This window comes from Lepidochelys kempii, chromosome 17 (assembly GCF_965140265.1).
Source record: "Lepidochelys kempii isolate rLepKem1 chromosome 17, rLepKem1.hap2, whole genome shotgun sequence".
Lineage (NCBI taxonomy): Eukaryota > Metazoa > Chordata > Testudines > Cheloniidae > Lepidochelys > Lepidochelys kempii.
This window is the reverse complement of record NC_133272.1, coordinates 17,495,293-17,521,865: the sequence shown is the minus strand read 5'-3', so window position 1 is coordinate 17,521,865 and position 26,573 is coordinate 17,495,293. Positions and strand designations below refer to the sequence as shown.

The 26,573-nt window shown below is 42.6% G+C and overlaps 1 protein-coding gene across 4 annotated transcripts in view; it reads right to left on the bottom strand.

Annotated features, from left to right (window-relative positions):
* The window catches only part of ATP2A3 (ATPase sarcoplasmic/endoplasmic reticulum Ca2+ transporting 3), a 158,954-nt gene that overhangs the window by 79,512 nt on the left and 52,869 nt on the right, over positions 1-26,573 (bottom strand). For all 4 annotated transcript variants that reach the window (XM_073315802.1, XM_073315798.1, XM_073315800.1 and 1 more), the window contains exons 2-3: positions 8,422-8,439; positions 6,606-6,688 (exon numbers count right to left, since the gene is read on the bottom strand). Coding sequence is in view for 3 of the 4 variants with exons in the window: in XM_073315798.1 (XP_073171899.1) it covers positions 6,606-6,688; positions 8,422-8,439 (101 nt within the window). In the remaining variant the exon portion in view is untranslated. The remainder of the gene's footprint in view (positions 1-6,605; positions 6,689-8,421; positions 8,440-26,573) is intronic.

Here is a 26,573-nt window from a genome sequence, read left to right as displayed (position 1 = left end):
CAGGTCCTGAGACTCTATGACTGCTTTAGCTTTTCAGACATGCCACCTGGAGCCTTTACAGGAAAGTCCCTTATTCAGCAGCAAAACCAGCAGCAACAGAGCACGATATAGTCGCCTAACCTGCATGTCATTCTCTTAACGCAGGCCCTAAATTGTCATTTTCTGCATTCAAAGAATGAACCACCATAAAGAAAAAATAAACACACACCAAAGTTAATCACAAGAGCAGGTTTTCTAAAGCTCAGTTGTACAGAATCTAAATGTGGAGGCAAATCTGGCCTGACAACATGCCTTAAAGAGATAGCCACGAGTTTTTCATACTACCCAGAGAGCATCTAAAAGATCAGTGATATTAGACATTTCTAATGCAGCCAGCACTGTAGTTCTACGAACCACTGAAAGTATGTGAAATCAATGACACCATACAGTACCAGGCACCACTAATATGACAAGAATCAGCGATGTAGTTTCAAAGGCTATGTCTACACTGGCAATTGAACGACAACACTTTTGTCTTTCAGAGGTGTTAAACCCCGCCCCCCCCCCCCGCAAGACAAAAGTTTTGCTGCGGCAAGTGCCAGTGTGAACAGCGTGTTGTCGGCAGGAGCGCTCTTCTGCCGATAACACAAATGCTGCTCGCTGTGGGTAAAAGTTTTTTGTCTGCAGGAAAGCCGACAAACAGTGGCTACACTGTGCGACTTTAAGCAGCACGCCTGTGGCAACACACCCATGTCGCTAAAAGGCTATGTCTGCACTACACAGCTAAGTGCCATTGATAGCAAGTGAATCAACAAGAGTGCCAGCATTCAGATTACTCAGTGTTGTATAGACTAACTGCTATGCTAATGTATGGACTTTGTGCTGATTCACTATATATTTGTTCAGAACAACAACAGATGTGAGAGAGGTCACTAGGAGGAGGGTTACACGTTAGTAAAGCTTCAGCATGCGTAAACCGGAAGGGCGAGTTTGCATACATGCCTCAGTTACAGAGAACACTTTGCATCTGGCAAGAGGTTTGCTAATGAATCAACATTCCACCCCAGCAAATAAACACAGGCGTTTAAGCTTTCCACTGAAAAATTAAATGCGGGGGGGGGGTTACGGGGGGGACGACGACAAGGAGAGCGGAGAGAGAAGAGACTCCTATTAAAGATCTACCAGTCTTGCCAAGAAGAAAGTGATAGGTAGAGCTAACAACCAGCCAACTCTAAATCCTTCTCCCAAAACTCAAACCCAAACCAGAATCCATCCAGCGCTCCCATTTTTCCATTGCTGTGCCAAAATTTCCCACACAAGCCGTTCCGGTGGTGTTTGCAAGCTGTCCAGGAAGTACTAGAAATCTCATCGAAAAACCTGTTGTCATAAGACTGCCATCTCATTTTGAATAAACATTCTGCACATTTACAGTGCCCTGCAGCACTTTACAGTACTCTCACAGGAGGAGGGAAATTGCCTCAAAGAAGTGAAGCAACTTCCCAAGATCTGTCAGAAAGTCAGAGCAGAACCAAGAACAGAACTGGGGATTTCTGACTTCTTGTGCCCTGATCTAACTGCTAAACCATGTTGTCTCCTGCATGCCCAAACAAGCTCGGGTGAGGTCAGATAAGCATGCCAAGCTTTCGTTGGATCACCTGTAGTGACAGCTGAAACCTCAGCTTGAAAGACACATGGCCCTACCATAGCTATGTCATTAAAGAAAATGTGTCATGATCCACAGACATCAAGCTACATTGTGGATGCCCAGAATTAGTCTAAAATTTATTTTCTCTAGCAGCAAGACGTTTTCCTCATTTCTAAAGTGGAAATGATCTACATACCCATCTTTCTAAAGTGATTTGGGATCTATGGATGAAGAAGTACTCCATAATAGCTAAGAATAACAAAAGCCATTCATACGTCAACTAGAATCTATACTTCCACACTGAAATCCTCAAAAATACATAACATATTAAGGTACAGAGAAATTAAAAACTACATTTTGTTATTGGTGTCAAGTAAATTACACCCTACATTTTGGGGAGGCACATAATTTAGTGGATAAGACAGAAGAGAGAGAGACGACCTAGGTTTTAGTCCCAGCTCTGCCAGTGACCTACTATGTGACAGGTCACTTCCCTCCTCTGTGCCACAGTTTCTCCTCCCACCCTTTGATGTCTTGTCTATGCAAGATCTTCAGAACAAGGACTGTCTTACTATGCATTTGTGCTATTATGGAACCCCAATTGCAGTCAGGGCTTCTTGGCTGATATCACAACATTTTCTGCAGTAGAAGTTTAAAGGGAAGATAAATTTATGCTATCTAAATAGCATTAGACTCAGCCATGCCATTAAATCCCTTTCCTAAAATGACAAAATTCACAACAGTGAGAAGGTGGAGTTTGTTTCAATATCTCAAACTCTCATTCACTCATGATTTTGGCATCAATAGGCTCTTTAAACAGAACAGGCTCAACTAAGCTAACAGCAGGTGTAAGAGCAACTCCTACACACGATGGCATAATGCTGAAATTCCAACTCAAGAATCTATCTGGAGAAAAATAATGTAAAATGCTGGATTTTTAAATTAAAAATTTAATGCCTCTGACTAGCATTAAAGTGGCTTTGACACATCTAGACATTAAACTGTCAAGAGAAAGGCTTTATTTCAAAGCAAGAGGGTCCAAACATACAGATTTTGTAAACAATTTCAGGACTCCTCCTTCCTTGATACATACAGATGCATGGATTTGGTCCCTGCTGTTTAGATCGGAATATTGATTAATATGTGGAATTTTAATATTAGCTTCACTTATATAAGAAGTTCCCTGTCTCACCTCCAATGACCTACACAATCTGTGAACAGGAAGAGTTCCCACATCATCACACCACCGGGTATTGTTTAACAATAAACCTCACCCTTTTTCTTGCACTCTGCCTGTGTTCTTAACTACAGCCCCGCCGCAAGATTGTACTTGCCAACATAAAAAAGGGCATTTTTCTCAGCCAGGCTTCACATCCCTCCCTCTAGATCTTTCTTTTTCAGAAAGCCATTCAAGCCTTTTATGTACCAGAGCTGGAGCTCCACAGACCCTTCTGATCCAGCTATTTGTGAGAAACAGCAGAATAGCTCTGCATCTCCCCACAGGAACCCAAAGTCCAGCACCCAGTCACTCTGTTCTTCTCTTTCCACTATGCCCAAGGTGCATCCCTAACAGTCTTCTTTGTATCTCTCCCCTCCATACAGAGCTCCGTAATACCTGGAATCCCCGTCTGTTCCCCCTGTCCTAAATCCTTCCACCCTCTCTTCCAATAGACAGCTCTTCAAGGAGAAACAGCCCACTTCCACCCCTTCATTCAACATAAGAAGAGAGTCACACACAACATCATGGAGATGCCTGTTCATAACAAAAAAAAAAATGTTCTTTTAGGTATACAGGTAAAGCTTCAAAGATTTCGCATACTACTTCTTTCCTACCCTTCCAAAAATGCAGTCCACTCCTCCTTATAGATTCCTGACACTCGGGAATAGAAGAACGGAACAAGTCATTGAATCTTCTGCTATGTGGAAGATCAGATCAACCCTCCATTCTTTTTATCCTATGCACACTTTTCCTGGCACTAAGGATGTATTCGCTGCAGAGTTAACTCAGGTGATTGGCACGTGGATCAGGGCACCCAGGCTAGCTTAGCCCAGGTGTGAGCAGCAACACTATAAAGCCACATTTAAGTTCGTGAGGCCACAGTGTCTCTGTACTTCCCCCATGTGTCATGAGGCCTTCTGGGGGTACATCCCTTGGTTCTTAGCACTTCAATAAGCTGAGCCGCAATATGATTCTTTCCTAACAAATTGTGGGAGAACTTGTCTGTCCTTCTGGGCATACAGGGGGAATTGTGAGAAGGCACTGAAGGACCATCACCACTCGACTGGTTTAGCCGGTCTCCTCACTGCAAAGTGGGCTGGTTACCAGCCAAAGTGAAAAGCAGCATTCAGGCTTTAGTCTATAGCCCAGGATAGCCAGCTACCCCAGGTTGAAAGCACCAAACAACTTAGGTCAGAAGTTTCTGTGTGTGGACAGAAGCTTGGTTAAGGACAACCACCAAGTAAGAGCCCAGGTTAACTCTGCAGTGAAGACAGACTCTCCGTGGCTAATTTTATCTAGCTTGGGTACAACGGTTTTCACGCAACTCACAAGGGAAGCTGAATTTAGTTTCTTACACAAGTCTTGCAGCAGAACATCACCTACTAAGCAACATCTGAGCTCAATGGGAGATGCCAAATACAATCTTATGATCTTTTCATGCAGAAACTTGGAACTTTTAGCAAGAAATAAGGGGAAAATCTGTGTATGCAACAGAATTATAGGTGCCATCTTAACCTTGGAGTCTGCACACAGGGCTAATGGCCTGTAAAAGGAAATTTTAACAGACAAGAGACCATTAAAAGAGAAAAATGAAGAATAAAATGTGGAGACTCAGTGGTTCAAAATTGAGATTGCCCAAATGACTTCAGGGGCAGGCTGCTCAGGCCCCAAATCGGCAAAGCACTTGAGCACGTCCTTACAGTGACGATATGCTTAAATGCGTTGCTAAATTGGGACTTTAGAGAATGCAGAACCTCTGCAGCTGTCACAAAAAACTACCACATCTATTCATGTCATTTGTGTCTCTTTGCATATTAACTTTTCTTTGGTTGCAGCTTTGCCTACTACTTTAAACACACATCCTGTCCTCCTTTACTCTTGTTCAACACCTATTCAAAACCATGCTTGTATATTAATTCTACATTCACATGGTTAAATAAATGTACTGATTTGCCTGCCATGCTCACTCATCAGAGCAGCTCATATTCTTGGATCTGTCACTATAAAGAGCTTGAACGTCTCAGGGGGGAAAACAAGCTTAACTTAGTGCTGAGCAACTCAAAATACTTTCTGCTGTGGCTCCTCCATCACACGGGTTTTAGCACTCCTGTTAAAATTCCTACGGATTATAGATCTTTTGTGCTGTATTCATGTTTCATAATTATATTTCCTGAATTGCATGCAGTTGAGATTGTAGACTCTTTGGGCAAGCACTGTATTTTATTTCGCGTGTACAGCATCTAGCACAATGTGATCTCAAATTCAACTGGGGCTGACTTGATCACAGTGTACAAATACCCATATGGGGAACAGACATTTGATAACAGAGGGCTCTTCAATCTAGCAGACAAAGGTATAACGAGATCCAAAGGGTGCAAGTGGAAGCTAGATACATTCAAACGAAAACTAAGGTACAATTTATTAACAGTGAGGGTAAACAACCTCTGGAACAACTCACCAAAGGTTGTGGTGGATTCCCCATCACTGGACATTTTAAAATCAAGAAAGTGTGTTTTTCTAAAAGATATTCTTGAGTCCAACCACAGCTATCAGGACTTGAAGCAGGAATTAATTCAGGGAAGTTTATGCAGGCCAGACTAGATGATCACAGTAGTCTGTTCTGGCCTTAAAATGAATGACTATCAAGGTGAAGTGCTTTATCCAAGATTACACAGCAGGTCAGTGGTTGAGCTGCGTATATAGCCTTTGTCTCCCGACTTAGTGCAGTGCCTTGTCCTCTGCACTGTCTCCCACTACACCACAGTACTTTGCTATTCTGCAGGAACTAGCCAGAGAGCCACAAGTACAGTAGAAAGTGATACCTCGTTAAATGAATGGGCTCGCAGTCTTCTAACTGGGCAGCTATTGAACTAGTTTGGAAGGAACTTAATTACAGCACATGTGAAACATACACAGCTAAACAGCTGTGGCTTTTTAGAAGTCTGACATGAATTTTCAGAATGAATTATCTGGATCAAAGGTTTAAATTTGCCAAATTATCATTAAACTCAATGGGAGAACCTGATAATAGCCAAGTTTCAAGGTACATAGATGCTGTAGGGTTTCTAATTTGGTGGATGTTATTGGGATTGGCTTTGAGCATACAACATGTGGCTCAGTTAGTGGCACTTATACCCCTGACGTCCTTCTGCCCATCTCCAACAGAATTCAGTGTGAAATTTAAAGAACCCAGGAAATTTTGGGATAACGTAAGTGGCTTGATCAGTATTCCCTAACATCAAAGCTGTGTGCAAGCTACTGTCAGTTATCTGCACAGTCGCTGCACTGCTGGTATAACTGCTTTGTAAAGCACCTAGAGTCACTTAGCATCCCATATACCTGGTCTGATTAAAGTGCAATACTCGGTCTATCTTGTACCTTCTTTTGGGCTAAATTTATCTGCAGATTTATATTGGGGTAGGAATCCTCTGCCCCCTAGCCATCTGAGTCACATGGCTGCTGCTGCAGTTCTGAGGTTGCAGCAGATCTTGCTCCTGGTGGTCCTTTGGTTCCAAAGAGAGTGCCTGACAACGAATCCAGAAGTGCTACCCCATACCTCCTTTCTGTATACTTTTCACTCACTTTCACAGACTTCCTCCAAATCCTGTTTCCCTGATGCAGCATCAGTTCCACTATAGTCAGGACCTTTGCGAGTGCATAGAGGGAGCATCAACCACTGTCTGCTTTTAGAGCACAGACAATGCTGACTGGTATTTGTTTATTTGGGAGCATTACACATACAGAGGAGAGGAGGATACTTACAAATGACACAACTGCAGCCAAGAGAAGAATGCGCACAAGGAGATCTTCAAACTGCTCCAGCACCAGCTCCCAGAGCGACTTTCCTAGCAAAACAAAATATGGAAGCACCATAAGCGCTACACAGGTGCTGAAAATGAACTTGGGAGAGCTCAAGATACTAAGCCTGTTTGGGTGCAAGGGTTCTGTGCTATGCTTTGAGGTTGGACCCGCTTGCGTTAGAATTACTGGCATGACTCACTGTGGGCTTGACTGAAGAAAGAACCCCCTATTCAGGACCACACTTAAATATATGCCTACGCTCCACTGAAGTCGATGGGACTCAACCACGTGCCTAATGTAAAACATATGCTAAGTGCTGTCCTGAATCAGGACTCGTATCATTGCCAGCTCAACTCCAAGGTGAGCGTGTGGCAGCCATACCGATGCCTGACCGGATCATGCTAAGCTCCACCAGCATGAATTACAAGCCCTTGCCAGGGGCTAAGCAGAAGACAAATGGGGATGGAAGGAGGCAGCCAAGAAACAAGGCAGTGTTTCCTGGTGGCGATCACAGATGGTTAGTAGACAATGGCCCTGTGCACAGGGATATCACTAAAAACTGATGCACCTGAAGTTTCCTGGGTTTAAAAGAAAAAAAAAAAAAGATTCACACACTTTGAAAAGCCCAAGGTTTTAGTTTGGGTGGAACTGAGGTCCCTGCCTGCCATTGCAGAGCTATGCATTGCTCTAATTTCTGGAGTAATATAACTCACCTTTCAAGGGATAGCATGAAGGATTTTCACAGCCAAAATTTGACCTATCTAAACATCATCAGACATGAATCCTCCCCCAAACTAAGTTTGTTTGCATGTTTTGTTTTGTTTTAACTAAAGGGACTAACATTGAGCCCCCTTCCCTTCATTTATGTAGTTTTGGAAAACTGCACGTGCTCAACTTACAGGATGTATAAATGCTTGTTAGTGTTGAAGACATCCATTCTTCTTACACTTAAAAGGTTTCACCACCCTGCTTCATAATCCCCAACAAAGCAGTGTACAATAGATGCCTTTTTATCTGAGAACCAACAGTCTAGCGATCAGAGCAGGGAGCTACGGTCTAATTCCCATTGAAACCAATGAGAGTTAGGTACCTAAATACCTTTGAGGATCTGGACCTAAGTCAGCATTTCTGCATTCTATTTTTGAATGTCTTTGACTCACTATATGACACATGGGGAGTCCCTTAAACCTCTTGGGGCTCAATTTACTCACCTGCACAATGAGTATAAGCTTATCATCTTTATGCAATGCTTTTGGAACCACAGGTTACAGGTGCTACGTAAATGTAAAGTAGTATTATTATTATAGTAGATATGCACTGGTCTAGCTTAGGATGCCTTGCAGGTCAGGTTGCTCTGTACGCATAGGAGCTACTTTTTAACAGTTCCATAGAATGATCTTTTACCAAAATTTGCTGTATCAGAATCAAGAAGTAAAAAAAAATTCCTTTATGAGACAATTTTCAAGCTCAAAATTCTAGACAGCATCACCCAAGAGTGTGAAGTCATCTTTCTTTCCCCTCCTAATTCTCACACAGGTATGTTTTGCCTCTGTGTAACTGGGGTTGTTCTTAGGCCTCCAACTCTCTCCATGGGCTTAAAGAAGAGCCCAATGCAAAATATTCCCATGGGCATTGAATCAGGTCCTTTGTGAGCTGCCCAGCAGTCTCCATTGGACTAGCTGACACTAAGGTCCCCACCCAGAATATCTAAAGACATGCTCCAAGAGTGAAGGGAAGGTCGAAAAAGAAAAAGCAGAGCCAATATAATTCCACCTACCTTCTTCAGCAGGGAGTTCTGCAGATTTCCACCAACATGCCAAAAAACATACATGGTAGGAGAGAAAAGAAAAAGAATAGATATTATTGATCTGGAAACAGACACAAGAATTCAGCATTGGAAACAAACTGGTTGAGTGGTTAGACTAGAAAGCTTTGTGAAAACCACATATTTTCATTTATACACATCTGAGGCCCCAAGAACTTTGGAAAGGGTGCAAAAAAGGCATCTATGTACCAAACACAACAAGAGACAGCCTAACAAATCTTAAGGAAGAGAGGTGAGATGTATGATCCCCCCGGGACGCTGGTTGAATGGAGAACATTATGCATTTTAGAGACCAAACTGGAATTCATTTTCTTTTCTACCCCAAGATAATTCTTCCCAGTAGTGTCTGCGTTTCTCCTTTGCTCTTCCTAACATTTGTTTTAAAGAACAAAAAGCCAGTCTCCATTTCCCCCTGACAGTGCAACCAGGCAAAGGCACAGGGGTCAGAGCAGAGAGTTGGAATTACTCAGAGGTTACTGGATTTCAATAAAATATACATCTTCTTTCAAACTTGACAACCCTGACAAGAGACTAAACTGCCTAGCCCTCACTTTGCTCATACAGTTCAACCTCAATTATCCAAAACTCCATTATCCAAGATAGAGTCACATTCCCTGACAGACTATTAATTACACTGAATAGATCCTCATTAGCCTGAAACCTTGACGGCCTGCAAGACATTTGGAAATCCAGCTTGTATTGAAAACAGTCCCACATCAGAAGAGTTGTCAGTTACAATACCTCTCACAAGCATTATTATTTTAACAGAATCTATGGGTTAACAAATTAAGATTTTGAGATTTAAGAGATTAATGAAGTATGTAGCTTGGCTGCCTTTGTCCAGGGTGGGGGCGGAACGACGACAACTGATCAGAAGGGAATTAATTTTATTTATTTATTTCTGTCACTTATACTTTCCTTCCCAGACTAGCTCTGTTTTTCCCTCCTTTGAGTACAACAGAGAAGATAAAGGTGACATTTTTAAAAGAACTCAAGGTTGACCTAACACTGCTCCAGTGGGAGTTTTACCCCTGGAATTCAATGAGAGCAGAATTAGGCCAACACTTTTCAAACTCCCATCGGTTAGAAAGGAGTCCCATTGCCAGCTTCTGGTCTTACACAACTCTGTCTGTCTAGGTTTTAGCATATCATTGGTGTATCTCACACATGCACATGGACTTTATCCTCAACACACCTGTGAGACAGAGAAGTACCATCATCACTTTACAGGAGGAGAACTGAGGCACTTTGAGACTGTGCGCTCCAAATAAATACGATTCCTCTGGGTCTGAAATGCTGAGACTATTTGAAAAACAGTTCAAGTGTCCCTGCTACCTCTTTTAGAGAGGCACCTCTCTCTCCCCCAGTCTCACTAGTATTTTGATAGGTCTGGAATGTACAAATGCCAGTTGGTGCTAACAACCTCCCCCTTTATTACTGATCATTTCTGTTGCAATAGCGTCTGCAGGTCTCAAATCAGGGCCTCGTCATGCTAGCCATTGTACAAAAAAGTAGTGCAAAAACAGTTCCAGAGAGCTCACAGCCTAGCATTTTGACAATATGCAATCAGTGGATGAGCAGACGAACAGGGCATGGAAGGGCAAGGTAACCATAAACACCAGTGAGTTTGCATAAGTCACTAATTATACTGGCTTCAGTATTCACGATAGGCTGCTCTCCAGTACCTTCAACCATATATTTTGACTATTTTATTTGGTCATCAGCCCTTTTCCCCCACCTCTCTTTTTACACTTAAACGCCACCCCTTGCAATACCTACAACTGGCTGGGTCACTGATGTTACTATCGGTCACTTCTGGGCACCTGCAGAAGAGAATTCCCACAGGCAGCCCCTACAAATACTCATATTCAACAGATGCCCTGAGCTCCCTTAGCAATCCAGGGTACTCCCCAGCTTTAACCAGTCACCTGCTGTTCCACCATTCCAAGGTATATCTGTCAGTTCTAAGGAACACAGTCCCTGACTGATCTCTCAACCAGAGCAAAGCTTTGCATCTTAATCTTGGCAAGCAAAACTGATAACTGCCCCAAGGTGAAAATAAAAGCCTGAAAGGAAAAAAGCTCCTAATCTGAAATCGCCTGATAAAGATTTACAGGATAGACTACAAGCTTCAGAGACTTCTCACATATTTCTAAGAATGAAAATATTTAACTGCGGTAATGCAACAGGAAAGGAAGTTCCCTCATAGATATAATAGTCTAATGTTTCCACACTCAGCTGGAATAATGGGGTAGGTATAGGGCAATGCAATATCATGTGTTGCAATTATATACTCCCACCCACAGCCAAATTATTTTGTTTATAGTCTATATATTTATATGCATGCACACACATTAGAGAATGAATCTTGGCATATATACACACACACACACGCCATGGTTTTCACAAGTGGCCTGTGATTTTGTGTGCCTTACTTGAACCATATGAAAAGGGCCAGTTTTCAGAAATTTCTGAGCACCCATGCTCTGGAAGTCAGGCACCTCCAAAACACCTCTAGTCCAGCACCCAAAAACCCTAGTTCGGCACCCAAAAACCCTAGTTATATATGACAGATTTCCAAAAGTAAGATTTTCAGTTCATACACGCACAGGCGCACACAGGCTTATAAGTGCAGAGGTGACCTCCAAGTGATAAATTGCAGAGCTGAGTTATAAATGTATTTATCACTCACTTTTGCCCACTTCACGTGCCAGTTCCCTCAGGGATTTACTCAACCAGAAAACGAGCTTTCCAATGGCACACAGAGCACTGACTTCTAGCTCTGGGAAGTCCAAAGACAATGAATTGTAAAGCCTTAACATTTTTATTTTTTTCTGGCCATCCAGGGGTTACAATAACTTTCTCTGTTGCATTTCACACCTGGGGCTGGGAGGAGCGAACACTACCTAAGGTTGACTCATGTTTAGAATTTTCTCTATATGCAGCAGACAGCCCTGTAATGAGATAGGGGATCAGGAAGAACAGTGGCTTCTGCTAGACTGTACTAGACTCCCCCGCAGTGCACTGTGAAGGTTTCTATGGGATTTTGCGTAGTTTGACAGAGCTATGTAGAAGCCTGGCGGAGCCCACACTGCATACACTTGCCACAGTTTGCCACATTACAGCCAGCAGGACAAAGTACTTCTAGCTAATAATGATGAAGGCAGGGGAATACGGTCCAGATGGCAGATGGGCTCCCAAGGGAGGACAGAGGAAAACTGTCTGAGCTGGGGGAAAGGCAAGAGGCACATCCCAATTCTTCAACTTTCCCTAGATCCTGCAGCTTGCTGTCAAAAGGCCGTAAGACTGGGTGCTCTAATTTAATTGCATGCACACATTTCAGCCTGGGTTGGGAGCTGGGAAACCATTCTACACCAGGGTCCACATTAATAATGTTTCAGGCAGCTCCTGAAAGACGAAAGGGATTCACCAAGGTGCAGAGTTCAACATTGGGGGGGTCACCACAGTACAAGTTTGGTCCACTAAAGCATAGTTAGTTTCATCCCAGACAAGTATCAGTGCTTCCACTGAGGAGGAGGAAGGGGCATTGAATTTTTCATGCAAATGGCTGGATCACTCTCTCTCAGCGGTAGCCAAGGCATTTATTCTCTCACGCTGTCTCTTTTTTTTTTTTAAAAAAATATCATTAGCATTCAGTGAATGAATTCTCATTTCATAGCAAAGCACTGGTGACTCACAACTGCAGACACATTTCAGAGGGAAGAATCTTTTTGAACGAAATGAACAAAAACATCTCATGCAAGCTTCGATTTCGCCTTCTGTGGAGGAAGCAAGTAGAACTGAGCAAGATAGGTAATATGACAAAGCCAGACACCCTCACGCACTGTCTAGCTAGGTATTTATACTACACTCCCTGTGGTATACAAGTATTCAGTGCACTTGAGTTCTGAGTTCTCCCCATAAAACTTAAGGACAGAGGGGGCGTGGGGACAAACATTGCAAGATGAGAATTGAGAGGACAGAGGTAATATCCAGATTACAGAGGAGTCAAACACAAACACAAATCCAAACACCCTTGAACCTAAAGTTCAGCTATAAACCTAAGGGTCACACCCTTTTTTTTTAAACATAGGATGAACAAAAACGACCAGCGCTGAAAACGTTCACTAAAAAAACCCAAACTGCAGTAACATATTTTTGTACAAAGGAAGATTGGAATGTGCATACTGGAGTCGCTAGCTGATGGCTGTTTGAGAGCAAGGATGGGACTTTTCAGGGCTTATCAAACTCTTCCAGCAGAGTCTTTCAGAGCAAACAATTTTCTGCATTTTCAAGAGTTGGTTTCTTAGTAGATTCATATCATAGGTTAAGCTGGGGGAGTGATGGCAGGGATTTGGCTCACCGACTTCCTCGGTTTGCATCAGTGTCACAAACTAGAATTCAGCCTGTGGAATCAAGATTTGATAAGCCAGCAAAGAATCAATGTTATTTATCTATAGTATGGTAGTGCTTGGGCACTGCCATCAAGGTTGGGACCCCATTGTGCTAGGGGACCTGTACATACACATAGTGAAACACAGTCCCGGCCTTGAAGACCTTATAATCTAACTAGATAAGACAGACAAATAGAAGAGCCTTGCTCATGGCCACAGCAGCTAAGTGGCAATTGGGAATAGGAGCCAGATGTCTGGATTCCCATTCCAATGCCCGATCAACTCCCTCAGCAATAGGCTGTTCCTTCCACTTTTCGTACTACACTGTTTGCACATCAGAATAAAAATCAAAGTTCCATGTAATTAAATACCAATTATTTTGATTGAAATTTTCAAAGACGACTAAGGGATTGAGTCACATCTACATTCAGTGGGCCTTGAGAGAGACAACCCTAGTCTTCAGCCTGATATTTTTGTTAATAGTGAAGCACTGAAATAGGTAACTGACAGCAAACACAAGCTTTCCTTCCAAGCCCTGGTACTCACTGATACCAATTAATGGACCAAATTTGTCTCTGGTGTAAGTTCAATGGAGTTTCACCAGGCCTGATTTCAGCCAAATGTGCTTGAATTACTCTAACGGCAAATTAAGGCTAGGTTTAGATAAAGTAAAAGGTGACTCAAACCTAGATTATGAACTCTATATCTTCATACAGCAGCAACAGCACAGAGCTGGTGAATGAGAACCAGGAAGTGAAACCAACTAATCTATTTTCCATTGTCTATTTTCATTCAAAGAAATGCAAAGAGTAAAGGACCAAAAAAAAATTAAACTTATTCAACTTTTCAATTACAGCATCAGGTCTTACTAGTAACAGAGGCAGAAACTTTGTTATTGTGATGACTTTCCTAACCTAACTTCACCCCCTGCAAACCATTACACTTAGGCTTGGAGGGATCTGATTTTTATCAGTAAATGTCGGCAAACATTCATTTCACCATACACATGCAAAGCAACGAAAAAAATGTTCATCTAGAACCATAAAAATTAACAGATACACAAAACAAGAAAAATGCTGATCGAGAAATCAGAGTTTGATTTAGGGATCTTTACTTTGTATATTTTGACATGTGATGTTGACAATGTGTGTTTTAACAGTTATGAATCTCTAACTTTTTGACTCTCAACACCTTACTGTCATTAAATAATTATTGCCTGACACACCCACCCGTGACCCCAGCCTTCAGCTGCCACTCAGGTCAAAGAGTGGAGGGCACCTGGCTCCCATTGAAATCAACAGCAAGAATAAGAAAAGTTGCTGAGGCTCATCCGCCCCTCTGACCACTACCCCATGGCTGCATGGCCACATGGGCACTCAATGGACGGAACAAGTGATCAGCACAGTTCTTCTTTAGCTCAGTGAAGCACGCACAGGAAAACGGAGGGATTGAAGGAAGCCTGTTCCAAACAACTAGAATTTCACGGCTACGAATTTAAGGCAATGCAGGTGCTGCTGAGTCACAGAAGCCACCAGAGCTTCTGTACGTAGTGCCCAAAAGAAACCTAAATTTGGGGAAAGAGGGAGAGAAACTCGAGAGAATCAGCCCTCACGTTTTTCAATTGTTACCTTCAAAATGGGTCCTAGCAAACAAAAGGAGCCCAATTTTTGAGCTGCCCAGGTAGCGTTAACCATCTGAGTGAAACCTGGAATTTCTGTCCTGTGGAAAATTCAGATATTTCCCCCCCCCCATCCTGAACCATGATGAAAGGCCAAAATATTGAAGTTTTCTGTAGAATAAGATGATCTCAAAAATTTCAATATGGAAATATCAAAATGTTTTGTTTTGGACATTTTTATCAAAACAAAAAGTTTCAGTATTTGCAAAACAAAACGTTTAATTTGGAGGCAGGTCAATATTAAACTGTATTTCTATATAGTGCCACACTGCCCCATGGGAGCTCTAGTTCTGAATGCTTTGTACCCCATGGTCCTCTAGGCATCAGGCTTCAATGCACATTCCATGATGCACTGTAGTTATTGACTCCCATGACCCACCATACATAGCTATCAGAGAGGCGACTGCCTGGTGCATCATGGGAGATATAGCCCAGCCACAGAGCCTGTCCCACAGGGAACAATAGGACATGAAACATCCAGAACGGCAACTCCCATGAGGCAATGTCACACTTCAGGAAATGCTGCTCCCTACTGAACGGACTCTAAGCAAAACCTATTGGGTCAGTTCAACAAACCAAAATATTTAGATGAAATATTTCATTTTGGATCAGTTTGACCTGCATGTTGATTTTCCATTGGAAAATTTTTAAAAAAATTAGGGATTTTGCAGAAACTACATTTTCTGTTGAAAAATCATTTTCTTGGAAAATTTTGTTCTGTTTGTATAGCACCTAGTGCAAAGGGATTCTGATCTGTGACTGGGTCTCCTAGGCCCATAATCTTCCATAATCGTACTGAGGGAAGAAATTATAAGGTATAAATCAGACTGCTTCTCAGAATCTAAAAACGTAAATCACCATTCGTCACCCAGACTGTGCCCTTTCAATTTTCCAAATTGCCCTACAGAGTAAGAATAGACTTCTCTTTGCCTTTGCTTAGTCATAGTGCTGACCATGCACGTTTTTCCTTTATAAGTGTTTCTCAGGGCAGGACAAACTGTTCTGCCACCTTCTCTTCTCTCACGCACACAGAAGGGACACATTTTGCCATCTGGTTTAAAAAGATAATAAAAAGCTTTGGTTAGCAGCGCCAACAAATTACAGACCAATTTCAAACACAAGAACGAAGAGGTGGGTAATTCTTTACAATGCCGGGCACAATTTCTTTCCTAATGGGAATGGTTGTAATTATCTCCTGCAAGTCATTTCATTCAGTAGTATAGGGGCTACTGTCCTGGAGTCTTCATATTCCACCTGCCCTAGAGAGGGAATCCCATAAAATAATATTGACAGCCTATAAAACAAAGACACTCCCTTGCAGGAAATGTGGAACTTTAATATTGTACGAGTTTATTGCATAAACCATGCCAGGAGACCACAGTAAAGGTGACCAGAGCTGATATGCTGAGCTTCCCCACTTCACCTCGCAAAACAATCAAAATAGCTTTTAAAAGTCAGGCCAATTTAAAAAGACAAACTGAGCAAATAGGTGACGCCTTAAGGGTTCTCTTACATGTCCATGTTTTGCAATTCTGTGAGGCCCTGCAGGATTCCATGTCCAGTTACACTAGGTTAAAATAGCATTCTGAGTATTGGGCAGCCATAGGAGTACCAACAGAGTTTCCTCATGTTTAATATCATTACTCTGGATACCCAGAGGGATTATTAAGGATTTGCCACTTACTTGTCACTTTGGATTTCTCTGCTTCCCACCGTCCCAACACGCATGGAATAACGGCTGCACTCATTGAACTGCAAAATATTGACATGACCTCCTCTAAGGGCATCTAAAGAGACTGGTTATCCTGGGCAGATTTGGAGCTGACACTCAGAATACTGCTACTATGTTAAAAGTTCAGTCCTTTGCCAATCCAAATAAGCTGCCTTTCCGGGATGGACACCCTCAGGCTGGCAACAGAAAGGAGTAAGGGCACAACGCTCAGGTGACGAGAAGGAGACTGAATCTGGGTTGCATCCAACAGACTGCTTTGGCAAAGCAAAGCGTGGACAACATGGCCTGGAATTCCATCTGGTGATACACACAGAGGAAAGGGTTCTGGTGAGATGTTCTGTGGCATGGGGAAGAAGAACAGCACTAGCACAAGAAATAAACGTATATCAGGAGGTTGAAAAAGCTCCAATCTAGAGGGTTGCTTTGCTTTACCTCCCTAAACAAAGTCTACTAGGGTTTTTTTCTTAAATCGCATGTACTGCAGTAGCACCTAGGGACCCCAGTCCCGTGCCAGGACCCCGTGGTGCATACTACTCCTTAGCTTTCATATAGCACTTTTTATCCATAAACCTCAAAAGCACTGGATAAAGTATCACTAGTCCCATTTTACACAATGGGGAAGCACAGAGAGGGGAAGTGACCTGCCAAAGGTCCCCCAGCAGGTCAGTAACAGAGCCAGGAATAGGACCCAGGTCTTCAAGTCTTGTTTCAGTGCTCTGTCCACTAAACCACATTGTCTCCCGTAGACAAGATTATTTTAAGAAGTCTCTCTCTCCTGCCCCTTCTTAGAAATATCCTTAAGAATCAATTATCCTTCCCATATGGGAGGTATTTCTGCTGTCACAAGGTGAAACTAGGAACATATCAAGATTATCCCCACAAAGCCCTATAGAGTGGTAATCCCACAATGCCCTTCTTCTCTATCCCAATGCATTCGCTTCACAGACCTGCGCTCAGTTTCTCACTACCACCACCCCTCTAACTTCGTCAAAGGTAAAGTCAAAATTAATTGCCACTGTATAGCTCACACGTGGACCATAAAGACATACTGCCCTGCTAACGTACCTGCTCTGTGGACTACTGAGAGGGTGGCTGTTGGTTTGGTACCTTTCACCTCATTAAATTCATATCCACCACCACAGGAAGGAAGATGACAAAGGCCATCATCCTCCAGTCCTTCACCCAAGCTTAAAGAAAACAGTTAGTGAGGCAGTAAGAAGGGACCTGACCTTGGGCTGGAGTACCTGTAGCATTCAAGTCAAATCACTGTGTTGTAGGAATAGTGTACAGTGAAAGACAAGGATTTTACTGGCTCGACTCTGGCCCCTCTCGCCAAGGTACGTGAGCGTAGATGTTCATCAGCTACCAGAATGGTGCTTATCTATCTGCTACGACTAGCTTTCTGTAGGCCATATTTCTCATGTTGTAAGGTTTTCAGTTTTTGAAAGGGGAAGGGAATGGTTGAATCAGTTCCTTTTATATTGCACTAAATGATACATGCCTCATTTTCTAGATTCTGCCAAAATCAAGGTGGAAAAAACCTGCAAAAACAGGAGGTCAATTAAAAGAACAAGAATCCCCAAACTATCATCAGCCAGGGTACAGCACCCTATACATGACACAGAACAGAAAACCAGACAGCACCATTCTGGGACACAGTTATTCGTCAAGACTCCATGAAACATAAATTGTTATTTTAACCAACTAAATTTCTACCCACACTTAGGCTCAAAAACGCATCACAAAAGATAATCTGCTGTGTTTCAAACTGCAGTGACAGCTTACACAATTTCAGACTGGCAGCTTTTCACTCTGCGCTCTTGAGAAAGCATTTGATGGATTTCACTAGCTTTAAAACCCTTTGCCGGTCTGTTTTAAAAGCAAGTTCGGCTGATCACCTGTTTGGAGAATATCCAACTTGAAGACACAGAGGAGTTCCGCTATTCATCACCTCCTGTAGTTTCACCTGAGTTACAGGGAATAGCACCCTACAGTGATGCTATTTGGGAGGGAGGATATTAAAAAAAAAAAATCTAGTGTATCTTTAAAAATTGGTTTAAATTAATCTGGGATAAACACACGACAATCACAATTGTAGTGTTACTTCAGGGCAGAGTTAAGGTAATCTGAGTGCCTTACCTGTATACCTCTTACCATGTTTGGGTTTCTTTTAAGTGAAAACTTAATTCTGAATTTCCTTGGTTTATAATGCTCGGATTGGGGACAACCATAATACCCCTATCAAATGCTTTCCCCCCTGTAAATTACTCTCACCTTTAACTCCATTCTAATGTAGTTTTTTGTCTGGAAATAGTCATTCTTGTGTCACACCCACACATTTTATGCTGGTGAAGTTCTGCTGACTTCAGTGGAGTTACTCTTGATTTACACCAATGTGAAAAGAGAATTAGGCTCAGTGGCACCAGATGGAAAAGAACACTAGATCAGCAGTGCTTCCCCAGGGCCAGCGCAGGGTTGTTCCCCATAACATTTTCTCCAGTGGAACTTTTACACTCTCAGGTCTCTTGAATGCTGCGGTGTCACCTGGAACACAGAAAGCTGCAAGGCTGGCTCCAGAGTGGAAAAATCTTTGATTCTTCTCCTGGGGAGTTCATTTGAGGAACCACCCTGCATATTTCAGAACTCTGCCACTTGCTGGGAATGTTTGATAAATAGGTGCTCCCAGCCATGCTGTGAGCCACTCTGTGAGCCACACCCAGGTTGAAAACTCCAGGGGAGACCCACACAAATGCTTTTCTCTGCACTTTCCTTTTAACGTAGTAGGCTGGCAGGGCAGGGCAGACAAGAGTACATTCTGCACCTTAGAGCTGATTCACTTCTGTAGGGTCACATGCGGAAAGCACTTGTTCCTGAGCTGCAGTTTGAGTAGGGAGGGGAGAAAGGCTTACAGGGCCTCTCAGAAGCAGCAGCAAGAATCACGTTTGTTATTGCACACCGGAGAAAGAAAGAGATAAGGGATACCACAGCATCAAGTTAGCCATTTAACGAGAAAGCCCTTGTACAGTAAACACCGGTAGTCACAAAGCAGAAGTGTAACAGAATGGGATGGAGATTCGATTCACACAGGAAATGCTGACACCCTATCAGATGCCTTCATCTCTGCTTGTAGGGTTCTCTCCCATGCATTTCTGCAGGGCAGGGCTGGGGGAGGGAGGGGAAACAGTCCAAGATGAAGTTGGTTGCATAAAAGGAAGCTTGTTTTGTTTGCTACTGACTGGTAAGCAGACACCAAGACTAGGGCTTGTAGCTTGGAAACCCAAGCTACCTACATTCGGTGAAGAAATTACAAACCGCAACAGCAAGCTTGCTTGCATTAAAGAAGAAGTTAACTGAATACTGTACTATGAACATATGGAAAACACATGAATATTTCACATTAGAAAAGAAGTGTCTGGGGATGTGACAGTTCAAGAGCAACTACAACCTCAAGCAGTGTTAAATAAGACAAAACACAAAGAAGATCTCATTTAAGGTTATTTAAAATTTGTCCATCCATTGCTCTAGGGCATATACAACACAACACATATCCTCAGTCCACACTGTAAACCCACAATCACCAGTTAAGTTCCCCTCCCAAGACAGACACCATCATATGATGACCCAAGAATATACACTACATAGTAAAACGTCGATGATTAACGTAAACTATGGTCCAATTACTACTAAACCGTGAGTGTTAGTAGCTCTCTCACTTTAGTGGAGGTTGGGGTTTATTGATTTGTATTTGTTCTACCTGAATGTATACTTTAACTTCTGCATAGTGCACCAAAATATACAGTACTAGGAATAGGACTATACCAGAATTAGAGTAGAGTAATGGTTCTCAAACCATGGTCCCTGGACCACCAGTGATCTGCAGAGTACTTGCTGAGGGACTGTGGAAAGCTGGTTGGTCCACAAGCAGCTGGCTCCTCACTTTTTCATCTGCCTACTTTCATTAAGAGACAGCTAAAAACAACATAAATACTTTCTGAATATTACTTTTCGACAAGCGGTTGCTGTAGTTGCCACAGAGATGTTACATGATGGTGAATGGAGGGGAGTTGTCCATTAGACAATCTCAAGATTATAACAGAGCAGAAGGTCTGCTCTAGTTAAGGTTAAGACTTGCTTACAGTTGAACAGATGGGTTTTCTAAGTGCGCTATAACGCACAAGCTTACTCAAATGGTCTTCAAAATTGCTGCGCCTCATCAGCGTCAGGTGGTCCCAGTTTGGAGTGTTTGAGGAAGGCGTTCCCAATATACAACCCCCCCCCCCCATCCAAAAATCACAGCATCAAATTTACTGTCTTATAACTTCTTTTTTGTGCACACCTGGAGCTTGAACTCTGATCCTCCCCAAACTGACATCACCAGCTTGAGATCAATCGCAGCTGGTGTCCAGGACCCATTGCACCTTTGAAGCAGCATTTATTCAAGGTAGAACTGCAATGGGGTAGAGCCAAACTGATATGCCACCGAGAGTGAAGTGCAGACCTGCAGCAGGACCGGGTTTATTCCAAGATGGATGAAGATGCAATCCATGCTATGAAAGTGGTTGAGAATGCCTGGACTCAGGTGACTACTCTTATTGTTTTTCAGGAAGTATTTTACAGTTAAACGTCCTTACTGCTCTCCCATCCCACACCCAATCATAGCATAGTCAGTCTTTGGCCTACTGCGCTGTATTTGAATTTTCTGTTTTGGCTAAAGGGGTCACTCCCAGATATCTAAGCTATTCAAATAACAAACAGCATAGCAAGTTTCACCCATAAAGCTCAGAGAAATTTACAATAGGTGAGACTGATCATCCCTATTTTACAGGTGGGGGAAACCGAGGCAGAGAGGGAGGATGACACTTGCCAAGGTCCGTTTCACTTCAGTGCCCAATTCACCAGGCCATGCTGCTTCCCCAAAATTTAGTATTTAAATTTACCAGATGTCAATACCAGCCAAGACTGCCACAATACTTCCCTCTCCACTATGGTAGCAGCCATGGTCTTCCCACTGGGCCACTCGTAACCCCACTGGTAGTGTTTGGTAATTAATTGACTGGATCACTTGTTCCTTCTCCTGCAGGATAAGTCTATGTCCATTAGCTCAGGGAACAAGAAACTCAAAACCACACCAGGTCTCCTGAACATCAGTGAAACACCACTGACATTGTCCCCATCTGATCCCTTACTGTCTCTAACAATAACACAGTCTCTAACAGAACACATGTTCTGCCAGTATGGTGTGAAATGATCTGGGTTCCAGCACAGCAAGGAGAGAGATTATCCCCGTGCCCAGATAAAGGAGAGTTTTGGGTTGAGCCTGAAGCACTGCAAAACGCAGCTCCTTGAGCACACAACCCTGTGACGTGGGCATATCACAGGGGCTAGCTCAGTGCTAATTTCACAGCAGCAGCGGGCTCTAGGTAGTGAGGCTGGCAAACCTTTCCAGAACAAGGATTTTAATGCCCCTAGGCCCCCTTTTGAAGAACATTTGTTCTCCAGAGGGAGAGAATAATTGTTTCACCTACAAGATTTTCAGCCCCACAACTTCCAAATGAGAAAGGTGCCAAACAAACCAGCCATTTGGTATCTCCCTCCTCCCCACCTCTACACACACAGCACTCTTAAGTAACAATCCCGTAGCAGCCGGCGTTCACCCTCGCAGGATCTGTGCTCTCTGTATGGAACCATTAAGGCACCATTCAGAGCTCCTCTAGGGTCTGGCTGTTTCACCTCCTGAGGCATGTGCCATTGCCCCCAGGCGACACAGTTCACTTTGTTTACTGCAGAAATAGAAAGCGACCATTTCAAATCTGAATGCGAGGCTCAGAAAATAAACGGCAGCGTCCCTCTCACCCTTCGAGGGCAAGTTGTCTTACTATCCATTCTCACTACAAGTGGATAGCAGTGCTGCTATAAATGATGGAACCACCCTCCCCAATACACACACTTATCTAGACAGTAGGTCTTCTCCCGTGAGCTTAGGAAACACACCCACCCAAACAGACATTGTATATGGACAACCCGGTCATCAGAGTCGTCTTGCTACAAACCTGGAAAGGGCTTCCTCCATCACTTCTTCCCATTAGGGAAGAAATCTTCCACTCAACAGCTTGAGGCACCCCCCAGGAACTGGTTTGGAAAAACCCTTTTGTTTCTAGTACTCATTACAGTGAGGAACTCATAACCCTGAGAACTAGAATTAGCATGTGTGGGCATCGCACATCCCTTCCTACCACCCCAACCACTCAACTGACCCTCAGCCAAGCCCAGAGCATTCCTGCTATCTCAGCGCCTTCCAGACTCACATGCAAGCCCTATTATACACTCAGGATGAACCTCAACCCTCTAAAAATGTAGCACTCAACACATCTTTTAATAGCATGTGCTGATGCACAGCTTCAGGGCATCTGTTTTTACTAGGGCTGTCGATTAATCGCAGTTAACTCACGCGATTAACTCAAAAAAAGTAATCGTGATTCATTGCGGTTTTCATCGCACTGTTGAACAATAGAATACCAATTGAAATTATTAAAATATTTTTGGATGTTTTTCTACATTTTCTAATATATTGATTTCAATTACAACACAGAATACGACGTATACAGTGCTCACTTTATATTATTATTTTTATTACAAATATTTGCACTGTAAAAATGATAAAATAGTATTTTTAAATTCACCTCATACAATACCGTAATGCAATCTCGACATCATGAAGTGCAACTTACAAATGTAGATTTTTTTTGTTACATAACTGCACTCAAAAACAAAACAATGTAAAACTTTAGAGCCTACAAGTCCACTCAGTCCTACTTCTTGTTCAGCCAATCACTAAGACAAACAAGTTTGTTTACATTTACAGGAGATAATGCTGCCCACTATTTATTTACGATGTCACCTGAAAGTGAGAACAGGAGTTCACGTGGCATTGTCTAGCTGGCATTGCAAGGTATTTACGGACCAGATATGCTAAACATTCATATGCCCCTTCATGCTTCAGCCACCATTCCAGAGGACATGCTGATGATGCTAGTTAGAAAAATGTGTTAATTAAATTTGTGACTGAACTCCTTGAGGGAGAATTGTGTGTCTCCTGCTCTGTGTTTTACCTGCATTCTGCCACATATTTCATGTTATAGCAGTCTGGGATGACGACCCAGCACATGTTGTTTGTTTTAAGGACACTTTCACTGCAGATTTGACAAAACTCAAAGAAGGTACAAATGTGAGATTTCCAAAGATAGCTACAGCGCTCGACCCAAGGTTTAAGAATCTGAAGTGCCTTCCAAAATTTGAGAGGGATGAGGTGTGGAGCATACTTTCAGAAGTCTTAAAAGAGCAACACTCTGGTGTGGACACTACAGAACCCGAACCACCAAAAAAGAAAGTCAGCCTTCTGCTGGTGGCAACTGACTCAGATGATGAAAGTGAACATGCGTCAGTCTGCACTGCTTTGGGTCATTATTGAGCAGAGCCCCTCATTAGCATGGACACATGTCCTTTGGAATGGTGGTTGAAGCATGAAGGGACATATGAATCTTTAATGCATTTGGCGTGTAAATATCTTGCAATGTCGGCTACAACCGTGCCATGTGAACACCTGTTCTCACTTTCAGGTGACATTGTAAACAAGAAGTGTGCAGCATTATCTCCTGAAAATGTAAACAAACTTATTTGTCTTAGTGATTGACTCAACAAGAAGTAGGACTGAGTGGACCTGTAGACTCTAAAGTTTTACATTGTTTTATTTTTAATAGGTTTTTTTGCTACATATTTCTATATTTGTAAGTTCAACTTTCATGATAAAGAGAGTATATTACAGTACTTGTATGAGGTGAATTGAAAAATACTGTTTCTTTTGTTTTTATAGCACAAATATTTGTAATAAAAAATAAATATAAAGTGAGCACTGTACACCTTGTGTTGTGCTGTAATTGAAATCAATATATGATATACATTAAAAATGTAGAAAACATCAAAAAATATTTAAATAAATGGTATTCTATTATTGTTTAACAGTGCAATTAATCATGTGATTAATTGTGATTAATTTTTAATCACTTGACAGCCCTAGTTTTTACTATATCCTCTCCCCACCCCCAGAGATAAGAATGGATGCAAGTTATCCCAAAGTGGCCCCAAACCAAATGTCCTTTGACTCCTGCTACAAATCCAAGGAAGGATGACCTTGTGATTAAAGCATTTGACCAGGACTCAGGAAAACTCGGTTCAATTTCAGGCTCTGCCTAGCTTGTCGTTTTCTGTCATGTTAGATTGTGATTCCTACAGAGGACAACTTACTTACAAGATCAGTGGTCAGGGTTACCAGTGGGGTTAGATGTTGATAGATGTTTGGCTGCGTATGTGTGTTCCCTCTGTGTGCCACCCCAGCCCTGCGCAGAAAACTGGCATGGCAGACCTTGAGCAAACCCACCCAATGACCACAAGATCCGTTAAGGGAGGTATGACGTTATTGACATGAACTGTGACTGTATAGACCATTGTTGCAACCAAGGTCCTATAGTGGCACCAAAATTGTACAAAGGAGTGTCATAAATATAAAGGGAAGGGGAAACACCTTTAAATCCCTCCTGGCCAGAGGAAAAACCCTTTCACCTTTAAAGGGTTAAGAAGCTAAGTTAACCTCGCTGGCACCTGACCAAAATGACCAATGAGGAGACAAGATACTTTCAAAGCTGGAGGCGGGGGAAACAAAGGATTCTCTCTGTCCATGTGTTGCTTTTTCTGGGACCAGAGCAGGAATGCAGGTCAGAACTCCTATAAAGAGTTAATAAGCAGTTTAGTTAGATATGTGTTAGATTCTGTTTTGTTTAAATGGCTGATAAAATAAGTTGTGCTGAATGGAATGTATATTCCTGTTTTTGTGTCTTTTTGTAAATTAAGGTTTTACCTAGAGGGATTCTCTATGTTTTGAATCTGATTACCCTGTAAGGTATTTACCATCCTGATTTTACAGAGATGATTCTTTTACTTTTTCTTTAATTAAAATTCTTCTTTTAAGAACCTGATTGCTTTTTCATTTTTCTTAAGTTCCAAGGGTTTGGGTCTGTGTTCACCTATGCAAATTGGTGAGGATTTTTATCAAGCCTTCCCCAGAAAAGGGGATGTAGGGCTTGGGGGGGAAAGATGTTTCCAGGTGGGCTCTTTCCCTGTTATTTTTGTTAGACACTTGGTGGTGGCAGCAATAAGGTCCAGGGACAAAAGGTAAAATAGTTTGTACCTTGGGGAAGTTTTAACCTAAGCTGGTAAAAATAAGCTGGGGGGGTTTTTCATGCAGGTCCCCACATCTGTACCCTAGAGTGGGGACGGAACCTTGACAGGAGGTCTAGTAAGGTGTCTATGAAAAGGTTGTAATTTGCTGGTTATGATTATGCTGTCTGCATGTGTGTATCATTTTTGTATCTGAAGTTATGAATATTGACTATGAACTTGTATCTCAATGCGTTTGATTCTAAGTAGCACCAGGGAAGCATTTGGGCAGCTTACTGAGAAGGGACTCTTCAGATTAATTGCCCAATCTAGAAACACGGTTAACTAACAATGGACCATGGGAGACTCCAACCCACATATGAGGAGTCTTCCTGGGAATGTCCAAGGCAGCATGTGAGCAATTGCCGCTCTATCTGTAAAGAACCGAGTCACGCATGGACAAGTGACTTGCCCATGTGACTACAAACTCCATCTTGCTGCTGTGATTTTCTACAGTAAGAACAAAGGAAGCACAAGCCACATGGCAAAAGGACTATAAAAGGCAGGACATAGGGCAACAAATGGGTTAAGTCTGGGTGAGCAGAGAACGGAAATGAACTACCTCAGCAGGCAACAATTTTTACAAGCTCAATTTTCTTATCAAGCCAAGAAGTTTAAGGTCAAGAAAAAGCTCTAGGCTCCAAGCCTAGCCTCTAAGCGAATTTGGCTTTCTGGCAAGTCAGGCTAGAATAGGAAGATAGATTGGCTGATATGCACTTTCTGCAAGGTGGAGACTCTCCACTGTTTGCTTTGCTTCTTCTCTCCCTTTTTTCCATTCCTCCCTTGCGTTTGCACAGTTGCAGCTCTCCAGCAGTGGCAGAAGCAGTTGCCTGATGTAAAACTAGCCCTTGGTTTCCTAGCACTGCAGTAACAGACCCACAAGCCTGGGGTTTCCTTTCATGCCAGATTGAGGGAATCCCCTTTCCAGTCAGATGTTCCTGTCAGCCAGGCCTGCTCAAGCGCATTCCAAGAGCCCAGTCTATCCCCACCCCTCCACACACTATACACACAGAGCCAGCCCTGGAATCAT